At 42.6% G+C, this 17,376-nt stretch overlaps 1 protein-coding gene across 1 annotated transcript in view; it reads left to right on the top strand.

Moving 5' to 3' along the window:
- Positions 1 to 17,376, top strand: part of LOC135713327 (neuronal acetylcholine receptor subunit alpha-7-like) — a 727,825-nt gene that overhangs the window by 267,168 nt on the left and 443,281 nt on the right. The window contains exon 3 of the mRNA XM_065236431.1: positions 6,770 to 6,814. Coding sequence (XP_065092503.1) covers positions 6,770 to 6,814 — 45 coding nt within the window. The remainder of the gene's footprint in view (positions 1 to 6,769; positions 6,815 to 17,376) is intronic.

Below are 17,376 nucleotides of genomic sequence, written 5' to 3' on the forward strand. Positions count from 1 at the left end.
TTTCTGGTCCTACTCAAAGTCACCATCGATCTACCGACTGCCTTTTTCGACACTTCTTTCCGTATTTTCACGAATCGAAGCAGATCGATATCGTCATCGGAGCTGAAATCTTTTTCGAGCTCTTTAAAGTTCCTGGCCGCATTCTACTTGGTAACTCTCTTCCGACTTTGGTCAACTCGGTCCTCGGTTGGATCGTTTCAGGCAAGGTTTTTCACGGCACTCCTACGAAACATGTAATCTCCAACGTCGCATTGGTCACTGACCAACATCGGTCTACCAAGCATTTCTGCCCCACTGAGGAAGACGCTACTCCTTCCTCCTCCGACGAACAATCAACATGCAAAGAACAAATTCGAGTCACTCACTTGCCAATAAAGGACGATGCCAGTAATGCACTCGAGAAACCAGAAGAGCGACCGACAACCATCTACCCAGTATTCGCAGAACCATCGTTCATCGAACTACACATGGACAAGTTCTGCGACCACGATACAATACGTCAACCTCCAATAATCATCGTCACAACCTCCTACGTTACCTTACTCCGGCTGATCCAACCTCGTCTACGCTTTATGGTTCTCTCTGCCTTGCACTCTTTCTCCATGACATTTGGACGGTCGCTTCACGAAAGGTACCAGCATACTGTACACAAACTGCATCGCACTTACTTTCGCACACAGTACTGGATCACAGGGGCCAACTTATCCAGATACACTGTGAAAATCTGCATTGCTTTCGTCAAAGCTCACATAACAAGCCTGAACACCACCACTCGATCGCAATCTTTCAGTATTTACTGGGGACTCATTTTGCAGCAGTTTACACATTATCGAGGAGCAGTACGAAAGGCTTAAATAGCGGGTGTCCTATGTCGCTCCACCCGCGCCAATCTCATCGAGCTGATTATCTACCTAAGCAGAAAACTTCTTCAAGTCCTGCGTCGTTTTAGTTCCCACCGAAGGCTGTCCAGCGAAAGCTACGGCTACAATGGTCACAATCTTATTGGAGCCATAAACGAACGGTGGAAACTGGACCGCAGCAAGGAAGATCAGCAAGTAATCGCTGGAGAAAGTACCAATATCTCGATTCGTTGGCACCCTCTCATAGCTTCGCCGTTATGTGGTCTTTTGGAGGATGTAATTCGATTTGCCCAAAAGCATTTCGTACGCGTTTTGGGTTATCAGATTCAACCACAAGACGACATGGAAACACTGTTGACACCGATCGAGTACCGCCTTAACTCGTGCTCTTTTGCTTCAATAAGCGACGTTCGACTTAATTCCTTCCCGCATGAACACTTCCACATTGGATCCACATTGAAGGCTCTTTCAGCCATCAACATCACCGGAATTTCAGTGAATCGTCTGGGGCAGTTGCAACAAACAAGCAACTCAACGTTAGCCATCGATTCGACTTCCACAAACTGTGAATTCACTTCACACGAAGAAAACAACAACTGCATCATGCTGAACCCCCTTCAAAAGCATCTATCATGCACTAGCAGCTTACAGCGAAATCGTCGTACCGGAATCAAACAGCAACAACAGAAAATATGCACCAATTCCGAAAGCTGATATTTCCTCCAAACACCAAGATTCCGTCCTACAACCCATGACAGTCAGTCCAGAGCACCTAAAATGAAACAAATACAAGGTCCTATATTCTTAAGGACAGGTAAGCACCTGTCCAATAACATTAATTTTGCCGTAACTCGCTACCGAGTCTTATTACTTCTTCCATATTTACATTCCACGGTTCGATATGGTACGGTCTACGGTCTGCGGTGTATTGGTCAGTTTTTGCCATTAAGTTTGATTCATTTTTGGTGCTTTACTAGTGATAAATAATTACAATATTAATATCACACAAATCTTACATCAAATCTGAGTGCAATGGTGTATCGAAAATCTAAATTCATTCATAAATTGTGGTGTTATAACTGTTCAAAACCTGACCTTATTTCGTCACACAAGTTTTTTTTTTTTGATTTGCACCCCAGTATATTCCATTAAGACGCTCAGCTTTCCCCCGAAGAACGCGTTACCCACTATGAGTTGCACCCACCGCTTTGGCTCGGTGGGTTTTCATCACAGCGCTCTGATATTCTGCTAGTGATTAATTCTCCATTGACCCTACTCACATGCAAAAAATCAGATCGACTGGTTATTCGGGTTTGAACTGACAAAACTGGAGCGAATCTTCGGAGTGTCCGCAACGTTCCAAAACCTTTGGCCATTATGTCGTTCACATGTCCATTCCACTTCAGGTTGCCTACCATCCTTAGACCAAGATTCACTACATTGTCAGACAAAATAATGTGTTCTCCGCAGAAAACGATGTTAGTGGTTGGTGCTACCGCTCCTTCTTTGCAAAAAATAATTGCTTGCGTCTTCTTCGGGTTGGGGAAAAGAGAGTTCTGCCTGGCCCATCGCTCTATGCTTTCCAGATCGTTGTTTATGGCTTCGACGAGTTGGTCTACGTTTTGGATGGCACCAGAAATGTAGATCTGTAAGTCATCAGCGTAGAGCTGATAACTGCATCTCAGTCCACGGGGAAGGCTATTGATGTAGAGGCTAAATGGCAGAGCGCTCAAGCACGAGCCCTGGGGTGTACCATCTATCACTGATCTATGGGAGGACATCACATTTCCTATCCGTACCGCCTGGGTGCGATGATCGAGGAAAGAAGAGATAAGGTCGCATGCATTGTCGGTGAAAGAAAATTCCTCTCGAAGTTTTCTCTGTAATTTGCGATGATCAACACAGTTGAAGGCCAACGAAAAGTCAACCAGGACCATAACTGTACACTGCTCGTTGTCGAAATGGTCATAAATATCGTGCGTCACTTTTGCCAAAGCTGTTGTTGTGCTATGGCCCTTTCTGTATCCTGATTGGTTCGATGCAAGCAACCTGCGATCGTCCGCTTCCACGTGCCCAACAATTTGGTCGAGCAGGATCTTCTCGAGAATCTTGGAGATGGCAGGGAGAACACTAATGGGCGTGATGAGACCTTTTTTTTCCAGACGGCAGGGAACGATCTGCCATCAATCACCGCATTGTACAGGTGAACCAGTGCAGGCAGTACAAACGGGACCAACATCTTAACGAATGAGATAGGGATACCATCTGAACCTGCAGCATTGGTTTGAACTTCCATAATCTTGCGTGACACTTCGTTGGCTGTAGTCCTTCGGAATTCGAACTGCATCCCACCACGGTCCGTAGCGGTACGGTGCGCCGGTTCAACTTCTGCTCTATTGTCAGTCACAAGCAGTCGATGTCCCTCGCAGAAGAAACGGTTCATCTCATCAGGATCAGCATGTTCAGCGGCAACGTTCTTCTTGGCGTTGTTATGCACACCCTCACGCCGAAGGTTGCTCCAAAGCTTTTTTGCAGGGAGGTTGTGTGCAAAATGCGTTTCCCCGTATCGCTTCTTTGCTGCTGAGATCAACGATGCTGCCTTACTGCGTTTTCGTACGAAGTCGTTCCACTGATTGTCGTTCCTTCTCCTGTTGGGATTTCGCGTGTAGAGTGCGTGTGCTAGGTCTCTCACGGCAATCGCCCTTTCAATTTCTGTTGTAATCCATGGCGTACGTGCATCTTTTACAACAATTTCACGTTCAGGAGCATGTCTGTCCATTAGGTTTAGCAGTTTGGTTGTTATTGTCTGTGCTTTAGTGTTAACGTCGTCGGTGTTGAGTGCCTCTCTGAAGTCCATTGTTTGGAAGTCTGCCTGAGGTGCAACAACATCAACATTACGGAAATTTCTGACCATAATACGCTGAGGTGCTGCTTTTCTAACTTTAACGTCGGAGATCAAGAAGATGATCTCATGATCTGAGAGGCTCGAGGATTTTGTCTTAGCTGTACGTACAGATTCAGGACTGTCTGTGATGAGTAGATCGATTGTCGTTGAACTTCTTTCTGCTATTCTTGTGGGTGGTGTTGGTAGGATGGTAAGGTGGAAGGCATCGTGAATACGGATGAGCGATCTCAGATTTCCTGATGACTGTTGAGCAGTGACGTTGATGTTAAAGTCTCCGGCAACGAAGATTCGGTCGAAGGTGAAATCCTGGACATCGAAAAGGAGCTTCTCGTACTCTCGTGCAAAATGCGGGTTCGAAACGGAGGGATTGTAGATGGTGACGATTTCAATGTTGAGATCGTTGATTTTTACCTTAACGACGAGATACTCGAACCTTTGAGCTAGAAACACGTCTGGATCGTATGTAGATTTGAGTACTGGGGTTGCCGTCAGACCTTTCAACACGTAAATCCCGATTCCTCCACAGGATTTGCTTCCACGGCCTCTGTTGGATGGTAATGAATGTTTCACGAAGTTGTAAGCTGGTACACGGACTGGTCCAACAGGTGCAGAGGATTTTAGTTTCGTTTCCGTGACTGCGAAGAAGTGGTATTCCGTCCTGTGAAGCAGTAGTTTGAGCTCGTCGATGTGGCTTTCAAGTCCTCGTACGTTTAGATGTCCATGTCGTAGATTAGAGATGTTATTGTTCGGAGATATTCGTATTTTGAGAAAGGTTAGCGTGTGGTGGGTGGTCATTGTTGGGATGATACGTCTGCAGACAAGGCGTCGAAAAACACTGAGGACTCATCTATGCTGGCATCAGTCCCAGTTAGCTTGAGCAATTCGTTGCAGTCCATTATTGGAACAAAACGCTTCAGTCCGGCCAGCCACACAAATATCTTATCGTTTCGGACGAAAATGGACTGCACTATTTTCTTTTGCTTCAGCCTCAGGGCCAGGTTGCGGATGCGGAAAGCTTGAATGGAGAGCATTTCATTTACTGTGAAGCGATATTCTAGTGGGGCTGCGGATTTAAGGTTGCATAACTTGGCGTCTTTGTGCTTTTCGAAGTAGCGTTTGAGAACTAGCGATCTTATCTCTCTGCTATTGAAAGCGACAAGCACCGTGGGGGTGAGGCTTCGGTCAGTCCATTTGGAAGGCTTTACTGGAAGTCGGAAGCAAGCTGTTACGTGCGACATATGTTCACACTTTGTGAACAGGTGTTAGCGAGTTTCGCACCTGTTTGGATTAATTCTAACTTCTCCTCAATGTTCCCAACTAGAGTGCTGCAAGATGTTCTCCTGCTCTCCAACTGGTCGATCGTTTGCAGCTTGTTTTGGACGCAGTCTATCTGTTTTTTTTTTTTTTATATTAGATTGAAGCAGCTGCAAATCGGATTGCAGCTTCCTTAATTCCATGGTGAGTTCATCGATTCTCTTCTGAGCCTCTTCACACTTTTCACTGGAACTGGTCTGTTGGGCTTTGGGCAGCAGCGATCCGATAATCGAACACTTCTCGCATAGATAGATATGCTCTGTTACGATGGCTAAGAGGGCCGGATTGATCCGCACACATACAGTATGGAACCACTTATTACAGGAGTCACAGCCGATCCATCCGATTTCATCACTGGTTTTCTTCTTATTCGCTCCAGTCTTCTTCTTCTTCGGAGGCTCATCTTGCTTACAGATGCCGCAAACTTCTTCCTTCATGATCGCACCACAACGCTACACACTCAATAAATTTACTGCTGCATAGCAGTATTCACAAACACAAACACAACAGAACAGAACGGATAACGAACTTTTCGTCCGAAACGAATACCGGGAATTCCTCACTAGATGTGGATAAAAAATACTAAATTCCACTTTCTCGTTGATCTGGAACCACCAGCCGAGCTTCCGGAACAGGAACAGAGACTTACGGACACGGAAATAACACGGAAATACGCGAAAAGTCGGGAGCGAAAAATTCAACCGCAGCGCATCGGCAGTGTTGTCAAACAGAGCGCTTAAATTAAGATTACCGTGCCGATTCAAATTTCGGACACTTAAACTCGAATTTCGGACACTTTTAAAAGTTGATTATCTCGGTCGAATATGATCCACATGTCTTGTAAATTTTAAATTTTTTTGACTAGTGCCCTCGACGATCATCTAACATTATTACTTTGTTTCTAACTGGATGTAATATTTAATTAAAAATGAAAGTGTCCAAAATTTGAATCGTCCGAAATTTGAATCGGAACGGTATATTAACGATTGATATTTATAACAGAATTTGATACAATCGTGACAAACTTTTGCTATAACGTTCTCGTCGGGTTGCTCTACTTTGGTGTCAAATTTTCGTCGATGCAGGAGCTGAAACTCATCGGTGCACTCGTCCATGTTGTCTTGTCAAAATTGAAATTCATGCAGATAGTTGGTTTCGCTTTTAAGGTTGCCTTGATTTCCCGCTTTTGAGTGTAGAAAAAACGATTGTTATCAGCACCTTCTTTAAAAAACAAAGGGTCATTTACCCGGTAATAAGTGATTCTTTACAATGATAGACTGATTTCTACGCGAAAATCAGTCACCATCATCAAAAAACAATCCTCCCATCCCAAACCAATCCTTTCCAAACTGTCCAACGTTCTCATCGCGAAGCAAAATTTCCGCCCAAAGATCACTTAATCGCATCTCGGAAGAAAAAGCACTCCCAAGGCAATCTTCCTCCTCCGGACGAGAAAGCCCTCCATTTGGCCATTTCAACGAAAGCACCACCACTCCATCATCGTTCGTTTTTCGCCGTCTCCACAGTGCAACCCGGCTTTTCCGGGAAAAGCCAACCGAAGACTTTCTGAATAATCATTTTTAATTTAGTATTCATTTTCACCACCCTTCACTCCACTTGGTCCGGGCTTCATCATCTGCTGCTTAACGAACTAATTTTTGCCCTCTTTTGCTCTCTTTTCTTTCCACAGGACGAGAAGAACCAACTTCTGATCACCAACATTTGGCTGAAATTGGTAAGTAATTTTCGTTTTTCCTTCTTCCCCCTGATGCCCGAAGCCGCCAGAGCGACGGCAGAAACTTTCCAAAAGCACGTGGTCAATTCTTAAATCATGGCATACTTTGACTAGCCCGTCAGCGGAGAGTTCCGGCACGCAAAGTCAATTGAGTAGGCCAGTGCTTGTTGGTGGGAGTGGGAGAGGGCGCAAAGCTGTAAATTTGTCAGAAAGTGCCTTCCTTCTGGGTAAGGGGATTTGGTTCGAAGTGGGAAACTTGATGCCTGACAAATGAGGTTTGAAAATTTTGCGCTGCGAAAATTTGGCGATTATTATTTGATTTTGTTTGGCTGACAAATCATCGACGCACTTTTCCAAGCTATCATCTTGTTCAGCGGTCATAAATCTTTACTTGACGGAATTTTTCAAATAACTGCCGGGGAAATGCCGGAGCCGTTCGGTGGAATCACGTTCTCGATAGAGATCGGCAGCGCAGCAGCTGACGCGTCCGGAATATGGCGAAACATAACTTCGCTCGGCTTGCTTCGATCATCATTTATGCGTACCTCCCCGCCCCGGGGCGGGCAGCGGCAGTGACAGCAACAGGAAATGAGCCACTCGTGTAATGATATGTTTACGATTTGCATTGTCGGTGTCGTTGTCGTTCGGAGCGCTCCGGTTTGATAGCGGCACGGCAGCGACCTGTGACATAACCTCATTCTCTCGGATCGTCGTTTTCTGCCTTTTGCACACGGCCATCTGCTGTGAGCCCGGTTCAGTTGGAAGGGATCAATTTTTTTTTTTATTTCTGTCAACCCGACGGCATCCTTCACACGCACTTTATGCAGTTATTCATGGGAAGGCTTCGGGCTTTTGCAGACACATGCATGCACAACACTCGATATACGGCTTTGGCTGTCAAGTGCCACCTAGTGTACCGGTGAGATATGGCTGGCTGGGCGGTAGAACGCTCTTGTCGATGGCAGAATAGAGGAGGTTTTGGAATGTTTTTGGGATGGGAAATCAGCCATGGCGCATACCTGAGAATAGGGAAGCAGCACAGTGTTTACTCATCAAATAGCAACGCGTCGGCTGCTTTACGTGAGCATTAGCAACATTTTGTTGTGATGTTTTCCCCAAATCAGGGTTGCCAGGTATTCTGATTTATCATAATGGCTTTTTTAAATTTGTTATTGAGATTGTTAGCCAGTTGGCTAGTTCCTCTCAAATCATGATTTATCCTGATTTTAAATAATTGATGATCACCACTCCTGAAGATTTATGGTATTTGAAAAACAACCTGGCAACAATTTCCCAAACCTAGATCATAATATATAACCAACAGAGAGTTGTTTTCCAACTCTCTCCATCTCCATTTAGGATGGATTTTAATTTCATCTATAAATGACATAGTTATAAGCGTCCAAAACTTAACACCTTCACGTGACGGTCCCAATTATAGATTTTCGTACTTTCCCGTAAGACGTAGTCTACGACACAAAAAAAACTTGACAACCCTGCCTGAAATCTCGATCATATAACCAGCCGGACATTTCAAATGCCCTATTATAATCTTCCAGTATCATCTTCAAACGCGATGTCTCTAAGTCACCTCACAGTGTCCTATTTCCCATTCACGATTCGATCATAAATTCATCGCAGTACTACTAACACAAACACCAGCAGTGCCATAGTTGTTCTTCGCATTGTAAATCGATGCCGGCCCGGTCCCGAGCTCCTCACCTTATGGCAGGTCCTGGCAGCAGGAATTGGCAGCTGCAACCGAGGATGTCGTGCCGTTGTCATAGTCGTCGGTCTCGCGCTTTCCGGTAGCGGTTCACCATGTTGCGCTCTACGATGATGGCGACGATGATGATCTCAATCCACCGTGAATCGAACGCGGCGCGGGATGGTGCCGGTGGAGAGGGCCACGAACCAGACATAAACATTATATGAATCGAATTTATGGCTGTGCAATACACAATGAATGCTTCAACGTTCAAATGCGGCGCAGCCTGGGCGAAGGCGAGGGGTAAAATGGGCAGACAATTGAAAATTGTGGTTGACATCTGAATGAAAATATCTACGTGTGTCGTAGTTCGTTTCGAGAGTGGGATAAGTTTATGCTTCATATCTGCCGGCAGGTGGCCACAGGTGCAGCACGTACCCATCTAGCCGAGTGCATTTTGTGGTTCGTTGGCGAAATCAATAGCTCAGCGCAAAATAGATGGCTGTTTACTGGCGGGGTGAATGTGTGGTTTAGGGGTGTGCATTTAATGGCTTACAAGTTGCAGTTTGCTTGCCGTAAAATGGTTGCCAGTGCACCCGGGTTCGGATTTAATGTACCGCGAAATGTGGTTACTCTGGAAAATGTGCTCCCGCTACACAGATTGGTTTTACGATGCCTTAAAAAGTTGCCCGAATTGGGATCGAGTAAATCGTTGAAGCGATAGTTTTGTGGGTAACCGAGTTTGAAGCGAATGTGGTAAGGAAAGTGGGAGGATATTGAAAGCATTTGTCATGGAGATGTTGATTTTAATAATTGAGTACGGATTTGGTGCGGCTACAGAGTTAATTACTACTTAAATCTCAAATGATCAGATTTAAGCAACAAAAGATGACAAGAAGATCAAAATAATAGAGGAAGGATTGAAGGATCGAAAAATCAGCAGAGTTCAAAATGAAAGGAATAGAAAAAAGTAGGTGTAAAGAATTAAAATCTGCATGAACAGAAAAAAACTGAAAAACAAAAGCACAGATTTGAAAATAATCATAAAACAAACACGCAAATAGAAGAACAGATAATAAAAGGACATACGAAAACAAGAACAGAAGATCAGAAGCATAGAAGCACAGAAGCACAGAGGATCAAAAATACTTAGAATCAATGGAACGGGATACAAAAGTGAAGAAGTAGGCTTTGAAAAGCTGTCAAGCGCTTGTGGAAGATCAAAAGCTGGCATTTCCCAACTACCCAAGCTGTCTTGCCCATTTAAAACCAAATAAACGTTAGTTGTAGTTGCTACGACTGTGTCTTTGCCTGTCTGCCAATCCGCCTAGTCCATATTACAATAGATTATGGGTCCATTCGAGAAAGGAATCCCGCAGCTGACCGAACCAAATTATGACAATTGACGTTTCCGGGTCAAGCTATACATGGATGCATTGGAAGTATCTTCTGTACTGACGGGAGAAGCCCCAGCTCCTGTCGAAACTCGCGCGAAATGGGATCAAACGGAAGGGCAAGTTTGTACTTGTGGGATTTGCTGCGGATGAAATCCTTGAAGTTGTCCGAGAAAAGGGAACGGCGTCTGGAATGTGGAAGGCCCTGGAAGAAACCCTTGCGAAGCAGTCTGTTTCAAGCCAAACATTGCTCAGAAAGCAATTGGCGCGGCTACGTTAGAAGGAAGGAAAATCCATGCGAACTTATTTCAATACGTTCGATGACCTTGTCCGGCAACTGAAGTCCGCTGGAGCTACAATGGAAGATACGATCGCTTGGTACTGCACACCAAAAAATTCTGAATTTTACTGGCGATGTAAACATCCATGCATTCAAACATTCTTACATGTAAACTTCCTTTTCACGTAAACTAGCAGCTTGCAAGAAATGTTGCAAACAAAGGTGGAAAGTTGCATACAATATATGGAATATTGCATGACATGTCTCATAAATTTACACGATTTATAATGTAAATTTGTATGATTTATGACGCTCCATTTATGTGCATCATAGTAACGGAAATTTACACTACTTTTTTTAGCTGTGTGGACTCGAGAATCTGGCGGAGAAGGACCTGAAGTTGGAAACAGTCAAGCAGCGGCTGCTAGCTGAGGAAAGTAAACGGCAGATCGTCTGGATGACTCGAGTGAGGACAAAGGTTCGGCGTTTATAGGAGGTATAAGAAAGAACCAGAAGAAGTTTGCTGGCAAGTGCCATCGCTGTGGAAAACCTGGACACATGAAAAATGACTGTCTTGTGAAGAAGAAACGGTGACCAGAGGAAGCCTGAAACTGGGAAGATCCACTTCTGCGTAGACTCGGGGAGCAGCGCTCACCTTATAAATGATGCAAGCCATCTACGGTCCATGCGGAAACTGAAGGATCCGTTTATTATTGATGTGGCCAAGAATGCGGTGTCCCTGGTTGGAAAGCATCCTGGTGAAATCAAAGGTATGTCTAACAAAGGAATTGAATTTCACATACAGAACGTAGTGCTATTGCCGGATCTACGAGAAAACCTGCTGTCGGTCAAGAAGCTCTGGCAGGCTGAAGTCAACGTATTATTCACAAGTCGTGGAGGTCAAGATCGTGCGGAATTCCAAAAGGATGACAATTGATCGGTGTAGCGTATCTGCGTGGAAATTTGTACCAGTTGGAATTGGATGTCGGTACTACTGGACAGGCTTAAATAAGCGTGACAGAGGCAAGCGAATTGTGGCATCGCTGCTTGAGCCATGCAAGTCAACAAGCTTTGAACAATCTTGTGAAGCACGAAATGGCTACAGGTTTTGTGGAGAAGCTCAATTCAATTGGTGTGTCAGAAAACGTGCCACACGTCCGTTAGAGCGACTTCATTCGAATGTGTGTGGCCCCATTGATCCACCGGCAGGGGATGGATCGCGTTCTGTCGTGTCGTTCATGAACGACTGGACGCATTTTGCCGTGATCTACCCAATCAAGCGCACATCAGAGGTGTACCGTTGTTTCAGAGATTATGAAGCTATGCCTACAACTCAATGGCAGACAAAAATCTGTAAGCTCACCGTGGATCAAGGCCAGGAATTCTTCTCGAAAGAACAACGCAATTACTACAAGAAGCAAGGCATTCAAGTTCAACCAACGGTAGCTTATTCCCCTCAGCAAAACGGTATGATCAAAGACCATGGGGTCAGAGGTGACTCAAACTGCAACGTACCTATTGATCCGTTGTCCTACGGTGGCATTGGCTGGAAATGTAACCCGGGCTGAGAAAGGGATGAACGTGAAGCCAGACCTTAACAAGATAAGGATTTTTGGGTGTAAGGCTATGGCATAGATCCCCAGGTAGCAGAAGAAAAAGTTGGACCCCAAGAGTCGCGATAATGATTGAAAACGCTCCGCATGGATACCGGGTCTGAGACATGAAGCATCTCATGTTCCCTTGGTGATGTCCACACTGCACGAGCCAGAGGGGGAGGCATCAAATAACCCTGTTGAAGATCTACCACGCATTGAAGGTTCTTTTGATAAGTCCGATGATGAAGCTTCTTACGAGGAATTGGAAGAGGAAGTAAATCCTGGGGCGCTCCCTTCGCGTGGGGTGACGACTGTCAAGAGTCAACCACTAGGCGCAGCTAAAGGGAGCATAGGCTCCCAGGTAAGTTGCTAGATTTTCTAACCGGATTTACTGGAAGCTCTGCTGTTCGATGGTTGGAACCACTGGCTGGCAGCTGTCCATGATGAACTGGAAACAATGTAGCGGCTGGTGAAGCGTCCGATAGGAGTGGAACCTTTGCAAATGTGTGCATTGTGTAGTCACCATTTCCCAAGTAACGGCAAATAAAATGGATGTTGAAGACAGACGCATAATTTCAGTTGGAACGTAACAATTAAATTAAATTAAAATTAAAATTAAATTTAGTTGTATTCAACTGAACAATTTTTACATAGACAGCAACATTCTATGTAGCAGAGCAGTCAAGTTAAAGCAAGCAATCAGAAGTGAAATGGTACATAACTGCTGACATATATAAGAAATCTGATCTGAATTGTCCAGAATACAATCTTATCCATCTGAATAGCTTTACTCAAGGCAGCAATCTCCAACCTAGTTGAAACAATGAAAACGAAGCTAACTAACTAACTAACTAACTAAACTTACTAACCTAACTAACCTAACTAACCCAATTAACCTAACTAACCTAACTAACCTTACTAACCTAACTAATCTAACTAACCTAACTAATCTAACTAACCTAACAAGCCTAACAAACCTAACTAACCTATCTAACCTAACTAATCTAACTAGCCTAACAAACCTAACTAGCCTAACTAACCTAATTAACCTAACTAACCTAACTAACCTAACTAACCTAACTAACCTAAATAACCTAAATAACCTATCTAACCTAACTAACCTAACTAACCTAACTAACCTAACTAACCTAACTAACCTAACTAACCTAACTATCCTAACTAACCTAACTAACCTAACTAACCTAACTAACCTAACTAACGTAACTAACCTAACTAACCTAACTTGCTAACTACCCTAACTAACCTAACTAATCTAACTAACCTAACTAGCCTAACAAACCTAACTAACCTATGTAACCTAGCTAACCTAACTAGCCTAACTAACCTAATTAACCCAACTAACCTAACTAACCTAACTAACCTAAATAACCTAAATAACCTATCTAACCTAACTAACCTAATTAACCTAACTAACCTAACTAACCTAACTAACCTAACTAACCTAACTCACCTAACTCACCTAACTAACCTAACTCACCTAACTAACCTAACTGACCTAACTAACCTAACTAACCTAACTAACCTAACTAACCTAACTAACCTAACTAACCTAACTGACCTAACTAACCTAACTAACCTAACTAACCTATCCAACCTAACTAACCTAACTAACCTAACTAACCTAACTAACATAACTAGCCTTACTAACCTAACTAACCTAACTAACCTAACTAACCTAACTAACCTAACTAACATAACTAGCCTTACTAACCAAACTAACCTAACTAACCTAACTAATCTAACCAACCTAACTAGCCTAACAAACCTAACTAACCTATATAACCTAACTAACCTATATAACCTAACTAACCTAACTAGCCTAACTAACCTAATTAACCTAACTAACCTAACTAACCTAACTAACCTAAATAACCTAAATAACCTATCTAACCTAACTAACCTAACTAACCTAACTAACCTAACTATCCTAACTAACATAACTAGCCTTACTAACCTAACTAACCTAACTAACCTAACTAATCTAACTAACCTGACTAGCCTAACAAACCTAACTAACCTATATAACCTAACTAACCTATATAACCTAACTAACCTAACTAGCCTAACTAACCTAATTAACCTAACTAACCTAACTAACCAAACTAACCTTAATAACCTAAATAACCTATCTAACCTAACTAATCTAACTAACCTAACTAACCTAACTAACCTAACTAACCTAACTAACCTAACTAACCTAACTAACCTAACTAACCTAACTAGCCTAACTAACCTAACTAACCTAACTAACCTAACTAACCTAACTAACATAACTAGCCTTACTAACCTAACTAACCTAACTAACCTAACTAATCTAACTAACCTAACTAGCCTAACAAACCTAACAAACCTAACTAACCTAAATAACCTAACTAACCTATATAACCTAACTAACCTAACTAGCCTAACTAACCTAATTAACCTAACTAACCTAACTAACCTAACTAACCTTAATAACCTAAATAACCTATCTAACCTAACTAACCTAACTAACCTAACTAACCTAACTAACCTAACTAGCCTAACTAACCTAACTAACCTAACTAACCTAACTAACCTAACTAACCTAACTAACCTAACTAACCTAACTAACCTAACTAACATAACTAGCCTTACTAACCTAACTAACCTAACTAACCTAACTAACCTAACTAGCCTTACTAACCTAACTAACCTATCCAACCTAACTAACATAACTAGCCTTACTAACCTAACTAACCTAACTAACCTAACTAACCTAACTAACCTAACTAACCTAACTAACCTAACTAACCTAATTAACCTAACTAACCTAACTAACCTAACTAACCTAACTAGCCTAACTAACCTAACTAACCTAACTAACCTAACTAACCTAACTAACATAACTAGCCTTACTAACCTAACTAACCTAACTAACCTAACTAATCTAACTAACCTAACTAGCCTAACAAACCTAACAAACCTAACTAACCTATATAACCTAACTAACCTATATAACCTAACTAACCTAACTAGCCTAACTAACCTAATTAACCTAACTAACCTAACTAACCTAACTAACCTTAATAACCTAAATAACCTATCTAACCTAACTAACCTAACTAACCTAACTAACCTAACTAACCTAACTAGCCTAACTAACCTAACTAACCTAACTAACCTAACTAACCTAACTAACCTAACTAACCTAACTAACATAACTAGCCTTACTAACCTAACTAACCTAACTAACCTAACTAACTTAACTAACCTAACTAGCCTTACTAACCTAACTAACCTATCCAACCTAACTAACATAACTAGCCTTACTAACCTAACTAACCTAACTAACCTAACTAACCTAACTAGCCTTACTAACCTAACTAACCTATCCAACCTAACTAACATAACTAGCCTTACTAACCTAACTAACCTAACTAACCTAACTAACCTAACTAACATAACTAACTAATTAACTAACACAAGGGGGGCGACACATCTAAATTTCAATTTTCTAGATAGAGCTGGAATTAGGGCGTAACAGCTTTTGTAAACAATGACTTCTATCGATGATTTCTAGGAATTCAAGGCACGTCCACGCAGACCAACCTACCATCGGATAGGGGAAGTCTTTCCCTACCCGATGAGGATGTCGGTTTGCGTGGGCGAGCTTTAAATTGCTAGAAATCATCAAGAGAAGTCATTGTTTACAAAAACTGTTAGGCCCTAATTCCAGCTCTATCTAGTTATAGCTAATTTTAGCTAACCACAGCAAAACTATTTTTTTCCTGCATCGTAGAATCCGTAACCGTTGGAGTCCGCTTTGAGAAGCGTCCGAGAACGGTTGTGTGTTTTTGCTCCGCTGCGTGCTTTTTTTTTTAGAGCTCGGGCTATCTTTGTGCTGCCGTGTAGTTTTTCGGTGCTCGCATTTGAATAGTTTTATGTCCCGGACGCGATAATTCTATTTAGAATGATTTGTGCTGATGTTTTTCCCCTGTTGCTTTGGTGCCTGGTGTGCTCTCGCTCCCTTTGTTGACAGTGTGACTCGACCGCGCTGATCTATTATTAGGTTTTTGCGGTGTGCATTGCTTTTGTGCACAGAGTGACATGAAGAAGAAAAGTGATATTTAGTTATTGTGTGTTTGGATTCGCTGGAGGAGGAATTGTTTAAAAATGACTAGAGAAAATTAAGCATCGAGAATGCGCTCCCGGATGTATTGATTTGGTGAGTACGTTCCAGTTGAAGATTGTTCTCTCTAAATATCCCTTTTTTGAATACGTTTCATCAATCAAACATTATTATATGTTGGGTTTGGGGGGGGGCAGCCTAAGGGTTTCAATGGATTTGTAGACTGGACAAGTGTTCGTGGATTTGCCAGTCCCTTGTCACGTGTTGATAGACGTACATCTTGTCGTTTGTCTTCCAAAGGTCTTCAATGAAGTTGATTCACCCAGCTGCAACAAACCATCAGGCAGAACTTTACAACCAGTGAAGTATCTGCAGTCATATGTAATCCTTGCACTGATGGTGGGTTCTATTCACATCACATGTTCCCCTATAAAAAAGTGAATTTGTGTCGCATATATTATAATCTCATCTGATTCTGGATTTTACAGTCAGCTTCACAGGTGTCAACCTCCTGCCCAGGAATAAGGAAAACTTCGTTAAAGTCTCTTATTGTGTTTCCCTTCCGACTGGGGGACTTGTAGACTTCGGGGCAAACTTTCTTTGACGGTGGTGGATTATTCCCTTCGTTCGCCTCCGTATCCGAAACTGGCTACATCTGTTCCAATTCTGCTTCAGCCTCCAAGCGAGTCTTGAACTCTCTTTTTTTCACTCAATTGATACGTTCCCACATTGGGTTTGGCATGGAGAACTCGTCTTGAGAGAGCTTCGCTACCGCGTTTTTTTTCCGGCCAGTGTAGGATTCCAGCTTCTTTCCAACCAGAAAGAATTGCGGTTAGGCATGTTTCGCATCTTTCAATTGTTTGTACCACTTTAAATGGCATTTTTTCCGCACTTGAACTTGGACGACACTAGCTGACTCCCTTCCGAAACATTTTGAACTGTCACTTTTCTCCAGGCAACTTTGTCATCATAAAACTGAACGGTACCAAGTCAAGTCAAAATGGATAATAAATAAACAATAAGGTATTCAAATTTACTTTATAAATGCTATAATAAACCATTGTGCAGCGATGATCGAGACGTTTCCGTCGGATAAGATTATTTTGCGGCCGAGTGTCTAGGAAGCTATGGAAACCGAAATGGCTCTTGATTTTGTTTTATGCCCTTATAGTATAAACCACCATCGCACTTTGTGAGTTGCCCCAATAGAACCCTTGCTTTTGGTTTGAATCAGTACAAATTCGTTCTATTATATATAAAAAAAAAAGAAGTATACATATTCATTTTCTTCCGAACTAAATAAACCACCATCACACTTTGTGAGTGGCCCCAACAGTATCCTTGCCGTTGGTCTAAATCGGGTCAAATCGGTTCTAATAATTATTTTATATTCAATCAAGTAAACCACCATCACACTTTGTGAGTGGCCCCAACAGCATCCTTGCTGTTGGTTTAAATCGGTTCAAACCGCTTA

The sequence above is a fragment of the Ochlerotatus camptorhynchus genome, unplaced genomic scaffold (assembly GCF_037179485.1).
Source record: "Ochlerotatus camptorhynchus isolate MF236.1 unplaced genomic scaffold, CSIRO-AGI_Acam_v1.1 ptg000550l, whole genome shotgun sequence".
Classification (NCBI taxonomy): domain Eukaryota; kingdom Metazoa; phylum Arthropoda; class Insecta; order Diptera; family Culicidae; genus Ochlerotatus; species Ochlerotatus camptorhynchus.